At 37.9% G+C, this 17077-nt stretch overlaps 1 protein-coding gene across 2 annotated transcripts in view; it reads right to left on the reverse strand.

The window, feature by feature from the left end:
* Window positions 1–970: 970 nt before the first annotated feature.
* The window catches only part of C6 (complement C6), a 745556-nt gene continuing 729449 nt past the window's right edge, over window positions 971–17077 (reverse strand). For both annotated transcript variants that reach the window (XM_044069804.1, XM_044069796.1), the window contains exons 15-17: window positions 6980–7171; window positions 3761–3851; window positions 971–1250 (exon numbers count right to left, since the gene is read on the reverse strand). In XM_044069804.1, the coding sequence (XP_043925739.1) occupies window positions 986–1250; window positions 3761–3851; window positions 6980–7171 (548 nt within the window). In that variant the 3' untranslated portion in view covers window positions 971–985. The remainder of the gene's footprint in view (window positions 1251–3760; window positions 3852–6979; window positions 7172–17077) is intronic.

Genomic DNA, 17077 nt, shown 5'->3' on the forward strand with positions numbered 1-17077 from the left:
TATAAGGTTCTAACTCCTAGCCATCTTACTGTGACTTCCCTACAGGTTGTCAGGACTGATATGGATAGGGCAGAAACTTCGTGATCACAGATGAATGAGCAATAACTCATCACCTGCATTTTCTCACAGGAAATGATTGCCAGCACTATTTCTATTAGAGTGTCAGCAGTGATTCACATTTTTTAAAGATTTCTCTTTTCTCTACAGTTGTGCAACAATGGAGCTGGTATATATAACTAATGAAGTGTGCAGATAATGCCCCCCCCCCCAGATGTGCAAGGTGGAATGCTTCCTTGCAAAAATTGTTTACGCTTTTTTTTTAATCAGTTCAAAGCTTCAGCTGGTTATGCTCATCCATTAGTCAGGGACACATAGGATATAAATGATGTGACCCTTCTCATCAAATCACTGTTCCTCCATCCACTGAAAGCAGTATTTTACCAAATGAATCATTAATTGGGGACTAATGATTAACAACTGCAAGGGCAATGTGTCTCATGTACATACCTGATATCCTCATGTAAAATGTATACCTTCCAAAAATAAAATAGTGTGTTCTGAGAAAACCACATCTCAGAAGACAAGACAAGACACATATCAGTCTTACTTTGAAAAAGCATTTGTTGTAGAACAGCAAAAATGAAGACTATATTAAAACCCTGCATTAATTTCTTATTTTACATGCTTGTTTAGCAGTAAAAAATCAGCATTTTTGAAAAAGCACACATTTCACTTTCTATAGCAGATTTCAGAGCAGGTTTGAATTATTACAAAATGTAAGTAGTACCACCAGTTTTCTTATTGCAGTGTTGAAACAATTTATATCACAATGTAGCTAGATGTTTTTACTTTTCTTTCAGTGCTCAAAGTTGTCTCTCCAGACATGTATACTGTGTAAAACAAACTTCTTTGTTAAAGAAGCAACTGAGCCACAGAAATGTAAAACTGTGTGGCAGGGTTCAGACAATGTGCAAAAGCTTTGAACTTACTGATTTGTTTTAAACACACCTGAACATTTCTCCCAGTCATAACAGTGGTCATATCCACAGACATTTGACATAGTGCTTGTTTTAGACAGTTTAGCCCTCTGAATGGCCCACTCTAGATCTATATTTGAGCAGGTGCCTACACTTAGAAAATGTAGCTTCTTCTGTCCCAGACATTTCTCTGCAAAATACTGACATGCAGATACAATAATAGACTTTTCAGCAACTTCATCGAGCACACACAGATCTTCTGAATAGTATGTCCTAGGAGAAAACAAACAGAATGGTATGAAATGAGAAGTGCTTATAATATTCTGAATATTTTAGTCTACTGCAAAAGTCAAGAGGTATTAAAAATAATACAAAATTATCAATAAAGTTAACCTGCACAATACATTCATTAAGCAGTCAACAAGTAGCCATTTTAATAGTAGTTATACAATGAGTAAAAGTTGCAGGATCTGTATACAGATGATCAGATTATAGGGCATAAGGAATCAAGCAGCTTTCCTGCACATGATTTGCAACATGTTGAAAATGAAGGCTAAAGAAGTTGCTACTGTAATATGTTCACAGGGAAGAATAACAGAAAAAGGCTGGAGGATGGGGAAGGAGGCACTTAGGCTATAATTCATGTTCCAGAGAAAACAAAAATGCTTAGTTATTTGGGACAGCTGTTTGGCTGAAACAAATGCCAGTAAACTGGGCATTATGTGACCTTTGTGGTTGTAGACATGAGAATACTTAACTCATTCATGTACTGCACAATGTGGCTGGATTCATTCCTCTACTTAGATGCTAACATTTCTCACCTGAAAACCAAAATGAACATTTTGTTCTGGTGCTGCTGGAAAATTTCAGGATTTTTTCCAATAAAATTTGAACTGTCACTCGAAAAGAGTAGCCATTGCCATGGCTGGATTATGATCTAATCTTCACTTGATTTGCATCCTCAAAAACCATGCACAACCTCCAGGTTTCAGCCAACAGAATCTTAAGATTTATGTTGCTACCAACCAGCTTGGTGCAAAACCATTAAGAGAGTGGACTAGCTGGTTATTAAACACAGGACAGAATAACTGTTATGTAGTCACATTCAGGTTAAAGCATCTATAGCAGTGTCTCACCAAAACAGAAATTTGCACCTTGAGAGCATCCTTACACCTTAAGGGTCACTATTAATAGTGCTCTCAGTGTATCTTTTTATACACCCTACACCTACTGACCAGTGTGAACTTCTGTGATATCAACCCGTGTATTCCCTTAAAAGTAAGAGCTGATCTTGGCATGGTGTCATGCAGATAGCTACCAAGGTGTACTTACTATACAGCCCTAAACTCCATTTGCATGTTACATAAGTGTTTAAGGGGGGGGTGCAGTAGATCTAATGTGGAACCTTCACTCTCTTCCACAAGTGACATAGCCTCTCAGGCAACACACACATCCCTCTCAAGGAGACTGTTCCATTTAAGTCCTCAGTCTCCACTGGGGATTCATTAGCAAAATACCCTTCGACCATTCAAATTTGCAGAATGCACAGATTTCTGCCTCATATTTTCGATCTGTTCCTCATAAAATGTGTGGTTTTCTGGTAAATCATTGAGGACTGAAGTTAATAAATAGTGACAGAAGTGTTTTAAACATCATATCCTTCAGAAAAATGCATGTTAATGTAAAATGTGTTAAATCTTTCTCCTAAGTTATAACAGTAATATTTAGAATCTGTCCTTGATTTTGTGCCTGTGACTCACAATTAGTTTTGGCTTTGTCCCAAATTCTTGTGCCAAGAGGCTGAGAGGTATGATTAGCTATATGGTTTAGCAAGTAATTATCTGGTGACAGAAGGGACTACTGTTCTTATGTTGTGTGAAATCTGCTACTGGCTAGAGGACAGAGTTAGTTTAATTGATCTGTGTGCTCTACTTTGTTTAAACTTGGCACGTATTTGTGAATGCTGACACTGCTTGACTGGGCTGGGACTACATAAACATACCTGAGGACATCTACATGGCTTTGACCTTAAACCAGACCCTGTTACACCCGGGAGGTGAATATTTTCTATTGCTGCCTTTAATTAGTGAATGCTAGAGATACTCTTTAAAGTATTGTATAGTTTTGACAAATTGGATATCAGTGTAGTAAATGACATCCATGTCTGAGACTTTCCATATCTACAGTAACAGTAAAACTAAAAGTGCATAGCAATTTTATGTTTTCACCTTCTAATGACAGCATTGTGATTTCTAAAATATACAGTAGCTAAACTTTAATAAACATTGTCATATTTTTTCATTCTCTGTGGCAAAAGAAAAATTTATTACATCATTTTATAGCATTTTCTTTGGCTCACTATTTTTTTTGTCCCAAGACCTAAGCAATTGCAGAAGTCCGTGAACTGTCCACAGTATAAGTACTACAGTCTATAAAGAAGACACACAAAACTACTATATGCGTGAAACATTTCATGATGTCCAATTATTTATCTCAGTAAATTATGTTTATTCAGCCATTGCAAACAAGTGTGACAGGGATGTCTGTACAGATTTATTAGATAAATAAAGGAAATTATTCCCTTGATTATACAGGATACTGAAGAGCAATGAATTACAGAGTGGAATCAGAATTTATATTTAAGTATTAAAGATGGATTGCAATAGTAGCCTTTTATGGATATGGTTTCTGCTGTTAGAAAAATTCATTCATTCAGTTATTCTACTTTCAATGGAGAATATCTAGTAAATAACAAAAGCCTCAAATAGACTATTTTAGCTTACCGACAGTCCTCTTCTGGAGACATGCAAATACATTCTGCACCAACGCGCTTTTCTCCTAATTTGCAGCCAGATTCTTCTGGACTAGGAAGAGCTATAAAAGAATAAAGCAACCAACAGATGACTTGAAGACCTTCTGCTAAGGATCCTAACAACATTAAAAAATATCAAGTTGTTTATTGAAAACATCTCTGTCAAAAGTTAGTTTTTACAGGTTCCCTGTCTGTTTGGATACCAGTGATGAATATATAAGCTAGAATAGGGGTGTATGGGGTATACCCCCCAGCCCAGCCCTGATAACTAAACTGATTTTTTTCCACAACAGAAGGGATAAACTGTTTTCTGGTAAACACAGCTTTAATAAACCAGTATACAACCACTAAAAATTAATCCTTTATAAAGAAAAAAGGATATTAACTGTTTTACTTTCTAAAGAATAGATTTCTACTGTGGTCCACAAATAATGTAGTCAACATTCAGTCTTATGCAGCAAACTTATATACTTCTGTACCTGACAAAAGTAGTTAAAGTAGAGAACTGAAAAGTATTTGTATCTTTTAAAAGCTGGAATTAATTCACATGACCACTAATTGCATTCTATGCAGCTCTGAGAAAGACATCCTTCCTGAAAACAGGCATTTAAGCATAGCTAGTTATCTGGGTTAGCAAGTACCAAATAAAGAAAATAAAAAGTGTTATGTAAATGTCATCATTAATATAAACTTTAAATGCAGTAATGGCATGTCTATTGTATTAAAATGCTATCAACTACTGTACCAGAGAAATTTGTAACACTCAGAATTCATAAAATGCCCCAAAGTAAACTTTGTGTACAATATATATATATATATATATATATATATATATATATATATATAAGTGCACAATGCCAATGACGAGAACACTGACATCGGAAGATCGACAATGGAGAAGACCGACAGTTGAGAATCCCGACGCTGTGAACACCGACAAGTTAAGGTAAGTGTGCGATAGGGACAGATGTTAGGGTCTGGGTGTGGGTAAGGTAAGTGTGTGATAGTGACGGACTTTAGGTTTAGGGGCAGGTTAAGTGAGTTAGGATTAGGGTGCTGGTAAGGTAAGTGTGTGATAGTGACAGACTTGAGGGTTGGGGTGGATTAAGTGAGTTAGAGTTAGGGTGTGGGTAAGGTAAGTGTGTGATAGTGACAGAGTTAAGGGTTGGGGCGGATTAAGTGAGTTAGGGTTAGAGTGCGGGTAAGGTAAGTGTGCGATAGTGATGGACCTTAGGGTTAGGGTTAGGGTTTGGGTTAAGGTTAGTGCATAGATAGTTGTGTATGTAAGGTTTAGTGTAGATTTGTAAGTTTTTTGGTGTGCTTGTGTTCTGTGTGTGTTTTTCGGGAAAGGTATTTGTTTTGTTGATTGTCGGGATTTTGGTTTGTCGGGCATGTGAAGTTCCGTGTTTTTGAACTTTCTTTTTTTGTCAGTTTTTTCATGTCAGTTATTTCATTATCGGTGTTTTGGCGTGTCGGTGTTATCAGTTAGACCCATATATATATATATATATATATATATATATATATATATATATATATATATATATATATATATATATATGTATAGGCAAACATGTGAATATACAGTTTTACACCTAGAAGCTTATTTAAAATTGGTCCAATCTATTAATAGTTCAACCAATCTCTATGTGGCTGCTTTTTGAAACCCACCCATCCACTTATATTTTTTCTCTCTTGTACCACCCATGCCCGATCCACTGAAACTTAATGTAGCTGTGGTTTCCACCAGCATTTTAGGTGGTAATTCCATGCTGCTAATATCACCTCCACAAATTATAACTTCTTTCTAGCTGAGTTTTGCTTGGTTCCGTCAGTTAACACCTATGTTATGTCAGCTACTCTCTTCTTTCCCTTAAGCTCCATTTCCACCTGCTTCTTTATTCTCCTCTATGAAACGCTCTTCTTTCTCTAATGAGAATAACTTAAGATGCCTCAGGCCCTCAGCCTTTACTCATTTTTATTTTTGCTCCATTCTCTTTGGCCACCTTCCACCACCTAAGCTCCCTTTTCTTAAATGGCCCCAGTAGAGAATTCAGTACTGCAGGTACAACCTTACCAGAGCTCTGTACAAAGGAATAATGACCATGTTTTTCTACTTCAAAACCATTGTGATAGAGGCTTGCATCTTCCTTGTCATTGCCGCTGTTGCCACCACAGTGCTCTACACTGAATGATTAAGCAGTGCTAAGATTACAAAATCCAGATTAGTCTACACCACTGTCAAGTGGTATCCCCCGTGAACTTTACATTAATATGTTAGCTGCTCCTGTAAGGCATTGTCCTACCACAGAACATCAAGTTATCACTTGATAGCCTAATGAAGTAATACCCTGTCACCCTGCTGTAGGCTGATCTCTCCTTTGGTAGCATTTCCTCTAACTTTGTATAATTTGTACACTGATTTATCTTTTTATCGCCTCTGTGTTGTTTGCATTTCATTTTGTCAATGCACAGCTTAAACTGATGTCACTTATATATTGTTTTCATTTTTTTAATGAAGGAAAGGGATGCATGCAAGTGAAGTGATTTTATTCAGGGAAGGATGGAGGGGATTGAAATATAAGCCAGACCATTGTAGTGCTCAGCTGGAGAAGGCGGAAATATATTAAAAATAAAATAAAATATTTTAATGAAATTCACATAAATATGTATTTACATTATATTTGTCATTGTTTAACTGTGGCCTCCAAAATGTGATTATTTAAGACTAATGTTTAAAAAATGTTATTTGTTACTAAATACAACTGCATAGTACAGATATTTAAAGATGCATATATTTCTTTCTTCCAACCTGGTGCTTCTTCTCCTAGGTCAAAGCAGCAGATCAGAGCAGGAACCTTTTTTTCTCTCTCCAATCATTTTTTTTTTCTGTCTCTCCAATGAAGAGCTGATAGTGTAGGAAGAAGGTGGGTATCTGGCTTGAAATGCCAGAGTTATAGAGAGAACTTTTACTTTATTTATCTTCATATGAAGAGCTGGGGAGGTGGGGCACCACATAAGAGTACAGGCCTGAGAGCTAGAAGAGACACTTCAGTGGGGAAGACACTTGCATCAAAAAGTAATGTCTTCATCAGAAAGTAAGAGTGGAAAAAAAAACAATAAGGCCATTTAAAACCAAACCACCCATAGGACCACCACTGAATTTCACATAAAATATTATAAAACCAACCTCTTGCACAGGAGATTTCTCGCATGACAGGAGGAGTCCAGGATAAATCACTACCACATGTGTAAGATGTTGAACCAGTGACTGCCATTCCACCTGGGCAGCTGAGACGCATGGTTTCTCCAATTCCATATTCAATTTTATATGGGGTTACAGAAACATCTGCAGATAAAGCTGGTCTTTGGCAAGTCTTCTCTGTTACATGAATAAAGTCAAAGAACAAAGCAAGTTAGCTGAAATACTGATGAGCAAATCTGTTTTCTTGCACTTTTAAAAGCATATTCTACCTAAAGATTGTACCTGACAATATTAGTTGAACATGGATAATGCATCTTTTTTAATAAAAAAAAAAAATTCAAATTTATTTTAGTGATAATAAAAACTAAACACTTTTACAATAAAAACAGATTAAAAAAATTGTAAGCAAATAGCACCGGCTATGAATTTAACCCAATAAAAAGAATAAGAATTAAGGGCTAAACTTGAATGATAAATCAGAAGGATAGGTTTTAAGCAGCCCTTTAAAGCTAGCCATTGTGGAGACTCTCAAATACTGGGGGAGAAGATTCTAATAGCATTATGTCCAATGAGAAAGAGGCTCACATTGTTAAGTATTCCCAATTCATTCTAGGAATTTCTAACAAATCTCAAGAAGAGAAAACAAATATGTTGAGGAATTGTCTAAGGCTAAATAAATCAGCATAAGAACTTTGGAGATCAGTCAAAACATTAATGGAAGGCAGTGCAATCTGCACCGGCTTGGTGTCATGTGGTGGCAGTATGGAGTAACAGTAAGTAAATGACCTGCAGCATTTTACATTAACTGTTACTAATCAGCTTCTGTGTCTGGAAGCCCCAGATAAAACGAGTTCCAGAAATCAAAATGAGACCATGGCATTCACCAGCACTCCAAGGTCCTAAAGTGGGTGTACATGTGTGATGTGTGAAATGTTCCACAGGTGGGAACATGGCGACTGGGGAACAGAATACATTTTGTCCCAGAGCATTAATATGTTATCTGAGATGAAACCAATATTCTTCAATTTCTTGACAAATTCCAGTTTGACACTATTGAATGGGATGGTGGGATTCAATGATGGGAGGTTTAACTGCCTTACAGTGGTGTGAATAGGGATGGAAACAGTCTTGGAGGTGTTAAATGTCAGGCAATTACAGATCATCCTGCTCTCTATGCATTCCAGGTGCTTGCCTAAAGAATCCACAGCAGGCAAACTGTCCTGAGGCAAAACAGGTGAAGCATCATGAGCACAGAGGTGATACTGCTAACTTCTTCACTGAATGAGGTAAGCATATACTCACATATTGGCACACATGCACTCACACACACACATACAGGAGTGCATGTGCACGTATATATATATATATATATATATATATATATATATATATATATATATATATATATATACACACACACACACACACACATATATATATATATATATATATATATATATATATATATATATATATATACACAAGACACACACACACAAATATGAGTGCATGTGCAAAGAAGTAGGTTCATAGGTGGTTACTGGGCTATTGACCCCACGGTCTTTATGAGCCTAGCCATGTGTACCCAATATAATACTAGAGAAACACAATATAAAGCATCTTGACTAAACTCAAGATCTTAGTTAGCAATGACTGCCCATATCTAGGAGAGTCATAGGTGAAATCCTCTGCAGGAATTCCTGGTTTCCCATCCAGTCATCCAGGCTATGCTTAAACAGGGTCATAGAGGGGTTTTGTTTGATGTGAACTGGTAGCCTATTCTAGAGGAGTGGCAACCTTTGAGAGACATATCTGTCTCTCCAGCAGGTTCTATTTATGTCTCAGGCCAGGTTAAGGTCTCTGGAGCAGGTGAACCTTGTCCCATTTGACTTATGAATGTGCAGCATTTCCATTAGGTTTGGATCCAAGATTGCTCTGTAGGCCAGGCACATGTCTACTCTAAGTCGTCTGTATGCAACTGATTACAGTGACAGTGACTTCCGTCTGTCAATGTATGATGTGCTGAAGACCCTGAATTTTCTTGGTAAGAAATGTTGAGGTCCCTCAAGTTGCTTCAGGTGCCTGGTAAGGTACATACCAAAGGAAGCATTGTACTCAATTATTGGAATGATGAGGGTTGAGTACAGGGGTATTATGACCTCCTTTGCTCTTGAGGCAATGTCTTTGTTAATGAGGTGTGAGATGCAGAATGCCTTCCTTACCACAGTAGACACATGATTGTCAAAGTTTAGGCTAGAGTCAACTTGAATTTCCAGGTTTCTCACTACTGAGTTGTTACTTAGGGTATTATTATTTATAGGATAATCTGCATGGATATAATTTTTACTGAAGGGAAGGCTGATGCATTTTTTTGCATTGTGTTTGAGTCCATGGCTTTGGCACCAATCACTGGTATGTGTAAGTCCCTCTTGAAGTATACTGACATCATTTGGGGATTCAATGATTGCACCTAATTTGCAGTTGTCAGCAAACGTAGTCAGCCACAGCCCCTTTGTTTGAGCCTGGACTTCTGAGAAGTATATTCCAAACAATAGGGGGCCCAGTAATGACCTCTGTGGAACCCCACCGGTGACAGGTTTGCCTGTTGAGGTAAAGTCCTCAATTTTTACTGAGTGTGATCTGTCAGTGAGCCAGTACCAACCGACTTGACATAAGGTTTGATATTCATCTGGGAGAGTTTATCAATGATATCGAAATGGGGATTGTGTCAAAGGCCTTGGCTAATTCAAGGTAGGCTGTATACACACATTTGCCTTTATCTATAGTTCTGGTGATGTTTTTGAAGCAGTCCACCAGGTTTAACAGGCATGACCTGCCTTTGACAAAAACAATATGTGTTGGATCAAGGGTTTGGAGATCACCTATATCCCTATTTATAAAGTTCATGGTGATTCATTCCACAGCCTTACAGATAAGGCTGGTTAAGCTTATGGGTCTGTAGTTCCCAGGGTCTGTTGCTGTACCCCCTTTATGAAGGGGGTGACAATTGCTGTTTTCCATTCAGCAGGAACAAAACCAATATTCAGGCTGTGGATGAAGAGAATACCTAATGGAGTTGCTAACTCAAGTTTTAGACCATTTAAAACACAGCCTGGGATGCCATCCGGTCCCATAGAGGCTGTCTTTTTGGCCTCGGAGAGAACATTAATTTCTTGCTCATTGGAGATGCAAGGTGAGGGAGATATAGAGGGAATGCTTTGTGGAATATTTGTAGGGGACGGGATAAAATTTTCACCAAACCTGTCAGCTAATAGGTTTGCTATTTTCACAGGATCAGTGTGTGTGATGCCATCCACAGCTAGTTCAGCACATATCTGGATCCTACCTTTTAAGTTACAGATATAGCTGAAGAATGTCTTATGGTTATCCTTAGCTATGGTTGCTAATTTCTTTTCTAAGTTGCCCTTAGAGGATTTTACAAGCTGTCTTATTTGTTTGTTCAAGCAGAAGAGGGTGTTCTTCCAATGCTGGGACCTCTTTTTTTATTCTTAGACAGCAACTGCTTCCTCTTGTTGCATAACTTATTAATGCTAGATGTCCATCAGGGAGGCGTGTTTTTTTCTTGAGGATCTTGTTTTGATCCTATCAGGTACAGCCGTGTCACTGTCAGTACATTTGTGTAACTGTTTATACAAGGCATTTGTGTATACCTTAGTATAGTTATCAATGCCAACTGTGAAACAGGAGCTTGGAAATTATTTATGCCATCCGTTAGTATGTTATAATTAGCTTTGGTGAAATTTTTAGCCTGATTTCACCTGAGGGATTCAGGTGTTATAGCTACTTCAAATGTGACTGATTTGTGATCAGATTTAACCAGTGTGGGTCCTATACTTGTGATGAAGCAACAGTCACCCATGTTGGTGAGGACCAGGTCGAGAATATCTGAGACCCTTGTGGGGTTGCATACTATTTGTTCCAGGGCATTAGTGCCAACAAAGTCCAGGAACCTTTATGCGAGCATGTTGGTACTTGTGTATACGTTTCCCAGTTAATTCCAAAAAGTATGGTTCCCAGTGCTGTGTCTTAGGGCACTACTAGTTGCCTTCATAATTTCCAAAGAGGTTTCTGCCATCTTAAGTAAGGGGGTTCTGTCTTTCAGCCAGTTGGCTATCCAACTCACCATGTATGGATCAACCTTTATGGCACTGAACTTATTAATAATGCTAGCATGGGAAATAGTGTTGAATGCTTTTGCTAGATCCAAATAAGATATGAGAACAAAAAGACCACTATCTATAGACTGTGTGACCTTGTCAAAGAGGTATTTAAACTGGGTTGGCAGAATCTCTGTTTAGCAAAACCAGACTGCATCTGCACTAAAATATCTTCGGTCGATACAACAGATATGAACTGAAAATCACAAATGTCCTCTAGAGCTGAAGTACAAAGAGGAGGTTGTCAGTACATGCAACAACTGTGTGACCTATATAAGTCCAAATGGAATTTAAAGCAAGATGTCCACTGCAAAGATAGCATCTGCACTAAAAGAATTATAGCAAGTGACCAGGATCACCGTGCAGAACTTAACTTCTAAGCCCTAGCAACAGCTGGGCTTGTTTATGATATTGATTCAGTAAACATCAATAAACACAGGAAAAAAAATAAAACAAAATTTACAGATTGTCACTCTTGGAAACAACCCATTTTCCTGACTGCCAGCCATTTTGACTGTGTAAAAAGTTGGTTTGAGTACAAAACTGAATTGCCTCTCATAGATTTTGTGCTGGTGAATGTGACTGTAGTTTTGTGGATGTCTGATATGTGCAATAAGAACAAGAAAAAAAAGCAAAGAAAAAACAGCAGTTGTTTGTTTCAGCAGCTGCTGGGACTTGCCACATGGCATCAAATGGAAAGAAATATTCAAATCAAAAGTAAAATGGACTGTCAGTACTCAGCGGCAAATGCATCCAAGGCAGCATTACTCTTAAATGGAAATGCAGAGAGTTAACTCAGTCAGGTGACTTTATGGAGAAGACTCTCTTGAAATCTAGCTACAGATGAAAAGGTAGCAGAGCACTTTGATTTGATTATATCCCTGCAACAAGAGAACAGGGTGCTGAAAAGAAAGATTAATGATCAGTCGGCAAGGTCTGAAGTTCTGTCAGAGACGCAAATTATCATGAAAGATCATTACAGGAGAAAGCTCCCACTTGTCGTGGGTGTTCTTGAGAGAATGGAAGACTGAGAGTGTGCTGCCTTCATACAGCATACTTGGCATACACTGATCATGGCCGTTCCGAAAGTGCAATGCAAATCCAGAGAGCACACTCAGTCTTTATGCTTGAGTCCCATTCAACTCAGAAATGGCCATGGCATATCTTGGTTTATCCGGAAACACTCTCAGTGTAGATGCATCTTTTGACCCATCTGTGGAAGCTAGGTAGTTTGTAAGGTAGGGAACCACAAGATGTTAGAATGGAGTTTTGTAGGTGTGTATCACTTTCATCTGCTGTTTTATTATTTATTTTATATTTTACGGTATAGTGTGGAGGACCTTTAACATGGAAGGAAGAGGTGGTAGAGAAGATTAGTAGGTAAGCAGACATTCAGTCATATCTAATAAAATCATTTGAGCATGATCTGAAGCTGGACATAAATAAATGCTATTAAAAGATGAGAGAATTCATAGGATGTGATACTAGTCTAATTAACAAATAATCGTAGTCATGAATTCCCTTCCTAGGTATGAGTAATTCAAAATAACAAGCATGAATGTCTGTTTTGTTTCACCTGGCTCGTGGTTTCTTTTTTTTCTTTTATTTACATACAGCTTACAAGAACAGGATAATTTTATAACCAAGAGCTTAGATGGACTTGATTTAGTGTTCTTTTTTAAAGGAAATAGGCAAGTATATTGCTCAACCACAGCATTATATGTAAACAAGTAAGATTATACTGTAGAATTTAGGCAGGAGTTGCCTCATAAGTTATATAATGGTTTTGAATATTGTGCCTTATTATGGGTGGATTCAGAAAGGTTACCGCAAGCAATAAGCCAATTTTTATTCATCATGGAAACCATTTCCAATTCAGAGACTGCTGTGCTCCAGTGCTATACCAGGAAGAGGTGTAACACCATGGTGGGTTGACTATGTGGCCTATTATAAATGCTAATGAGGCATTCTAGGGGAATGGCTTATTCTAATTAGTCATGTGCTAGCCCTCTGATAATGCCTATGATAAGGCATTTACACAGCCAAATGATTCAGAGAATGTGTTAATGAACAGGGCTAAAAGTTTGTGTCACTCATTACTTCCAAAGGGTGAGATCACATTAGACGATTATCAAAAATGCATTAGCCAAACACAGTATAAAACATTATGGCATACATTTTCTTTTAGAATATTACAACATATACATTCAAATTGTAGAGGGAGTGATTTGGTCAATCTCACAGAGAAAGCTGAACTGTTATGGATTTTAAAGTTACAAGTTGATAGACATCCAGGCTTGAATGGATGTGTCCCCTTGAAAGCAGCCTTAAAGGGACGCAAAATAGTTTATTAGGAATATTGATTTGATTGGTTGTGATTTTAGACTACTGTGTATTGGTTGGTTGTATGTTTAAAAGATATACTGAGGGTTTGTTTTTTAGATCTGATGAAGTGTTTATTTGGAATGCGAAAGCGCTTGTCTCTTTTTATTAACGTTCTTTCATGCCATTAGCCGTGCTGGTCCTGCTGTTTTTGTTTTTATTTTACATTATATACGCTTGTGCAGTTTGGACCTTGAAGGACTGTTTGCTCATTTTTTTTTAATCTGGATTAGATGTTAAGTACCAAGGAGTTTAGCCATAAGGTAGCAATGTGGTGTGTGCACATATGTATATCATTGCATGTGTTTGTGTATGCAGTGGGATGAGTGTCTTTAGGTGCATACATGTGTGACCATGTGTCTGCCTGGGTGGGGACAGTAGGAGGATTAGTTAGTGGATAGGTAGGGTAGATGTGTGTGTGTGTGTGTGTGTGTGTGTGTGTGTGTGTGTGTGTGTGTGTGTGTGTGTGTGTGTGTGTGTGTGTGTGTGTGTGTGTGGGTGAATGGGTGTGCCCCTGAATGTGATTGGGTGAAGGAGGCCTGAATGTGTGTATGTGTGTGTGCACGCTTGTGTGTGTGTATGCAGGAATGCATGAATGTGTGTGAGGGCAGGGGCTGTCATATCGCCGCACCCTCTAGACTAATGAGCAAATCTTGCGCTACAGATGAAGATGACACTAGACACCAGAGATATTCTTTATAACATACCCCAAAGGTAACTAAAAGCTAAAATAACAAATTTTGTAGCTTGAAAGACATGTTGTTAAGATTGTCTATAGTTGCATTAATTTTGAAGGGAATGCTGCTTTCGTTGTATTACATAACCACAATACAAAAATGGTTAAAAAATGAAAAATAAATATATTCCACATTTAAAGAAAATGTGCATGTGTTAAATAGAAAGATGATAAAGATGGAAATGAAATACACTTTAAGAGTAAGGGACACTTGTTCCAGAGAAATGGAAGGTAAAGGACACATAGGAAAGGTATAGCTACAAGTTTTAGTGACAGAGGAAAATGTGCAGTATGTTTGCATTGGGGAAATCACTAAAACTGCTGATGAAAAATGTGAATTACATTTAGCCCAAACAGACTCCTCTCACCAAAAGAATACCCAGTCTCAGAACATCACATATCACTCCTCCATCCAGTCATGATAGAAAAGCCTACCTACCACACCTACCAATGTTACATATAAATGTCTATCTGCACCCCTTCTCTCCAATTCATAGTAACTCCACCTACTTTACAATTAGTCGTTAGCTACACTGAAAAAAAATCTCTTCCCTAATCTTACGCATTCCAGTCTACAAACCGGTAACTAGCTGTACTACAATCATTTACCAGACATTCCACATAGTACTTTTATCATCTCTATCACACCAGCACACAATCCATTAACCTTTCTTTGCCTGTAGTCTACACACCCACTATGTTCTCGTACCATAATAAACGTTCACCTACTTCTCTCACCATTAATAATTATAACCTACTTAACTTCATACTATCACCACCTGTAGACATACCCCCTACCTGTACCTTCCCCACATTACTTTCATCTCCTTCCCCATTGCCCCTACACTTATAAATGTCCTCATGCAAAAACTACATCTTTATATTCCCACTCAAACCAAAACAGGTCTTAAACCCAAACTCAGGGTCAAATAGGGTCAGCTATCACCAGATCTAGTTAAACCTGAACCTATGTGGCAAATGTTTACCCAAACCCAGATCTTACAGATTGGACCCAAAACACTTCCAGTGCAGGAAAGCCCCACACCCTCCCCACTCTAAGCTCCTCACTATGGGTATGTCATATAACTCTTAGATCATTTGCAACAACCCCCCCCCCCCCAGAGGTCCATGCTTGGTTAGACCACTGCTCCCCTGACAAAGTTTTTGTTACTAAGCCTTACCTAAAACAACAACTGAAAGATGAAGTAATCTTACCACCAGGCTATAACATTATCAGTTTAGACAGGAAGCACAAAAGAAGCAGTGTAGTAGCAATCATCTATAAAAATAGCCTTTAACTTTTCTTGTTCCCCCAAAAGCCACCTCTGTTCAACAATGCTGAAATTCTAATCTCTCTCTGCTCAAACCAAACTAACACAGGCATCTATATACCTCTAAGTAACAATGTAAAGACTGCAGAGGACTTCTTTTACTGGGCATCTATCAATATCCCACTAGAAAAACTGATTTGAGAAGAATTCAGTATTCACTGGGTCACCATTACCTTTTATAGCCCTACAAGTGCCCTTAACTTATATAATCTCACACAACTTATCCCTTCTCTCACAGGATACAACAAAAACAGCAATAAAAAAATCAGTCACTGAGTGGATCCTTACATTATCCCCCAACAATATAACCTCCACAAGTACTTTTCCAGACAAACTAAGCTACCATTTCTCAACTTTCCTGGTCAGAAAACACACAGTGTAGTCCAGAGTTTAACACAGTTCAATAACAATATTACCTCTATGTTAAAGTAATGCATTTGGAACATACTAATATATTCCCCTCAGATGAAGCCATGTCTGAATTAAATAGAATCTTTCTAAGCATCTTAAAGTGAAAACAACAATATTGCCCACCATTTCAAAACTTGCTTCATAACATATGTTCCCTTGTTACTCAACAGCTCCTCTCCTACCTCTTTTCAAGCCCCATCCTGAGTCAATAATCATTCTAATACCTTCTCATTCCAATCAGCCCTGTCTTCCGCAATCAAAAGTCACCAGCTGTCATGGTGTAGTGGTTAACTGTTGTGACTATAGTGTACAGGGTTGTAGGTTCAATACCCACAAGGGCTGTTTATTTGGGAGTCCCTGGTGGTCTAGTGGTTAGGATGTGGCACTCTCACCACCGTGGCCTCGCTTTAATTCCTGGTCAGGGAAGCAAAGTGTCAAATTAAAGTCTACTATGCTAGCACCTGATAAATTGCCATCATAATACATAAAAATGGCTGCTGAGGCTATAATAAAACATTTTTTACCTTGATAAGCTGCTCTTTCAAAGAATTGTATGTCCTGCTCCTGTGGGAAAAAATATTATGTCTTACCACTACACAAAGATAGTAACTCCACTGAACTAATTAACATCTCCCCTATTTCAATCCTTTGTCCTAAATCTAAAGTCCTTAAGAAATGCATACAATCTCAGCTACTTAAACATGTCTCACAGAACTCCCTTCCATCTCATTACAAATTAGTTTTTTGCCCATATCACAGTACCACCACTGCACTACATAGTAACATCAACACAGTAATAATCCACTGAAATGAAGGTGACCTATTATCAGCCTCGTTCTTTATTTATCTAAAGCCTTTGACACTGTTTCTCAGCATAAACTCTTGTACAAACTATCACTTCTAGGTGGTAATAACTCATCTCTGAGATGCTTCCATAGTTACCTTAGCAACAGATCCCAAGCAGTGAAATTGCAAAATCAGTTCCTATCTTCCTTCCCATATTTGTTGGAATTCCCCGAAGATCTATCCTTGTTATGTGAAAGGA

Source organism: Protopterus annectens, chromosome 1.part0, assembly GCF_019279795.1.
Source record: "Protopterus annectens isolate FY-2018-M chromosome 1.part0, PAN1.0, whole genome shotgun sequence".
NCBI lineage: Eukaryota > Metazoa > Chordata > Ceratodontiformes > Protopteridae > Protopterus > Protopterus annectens.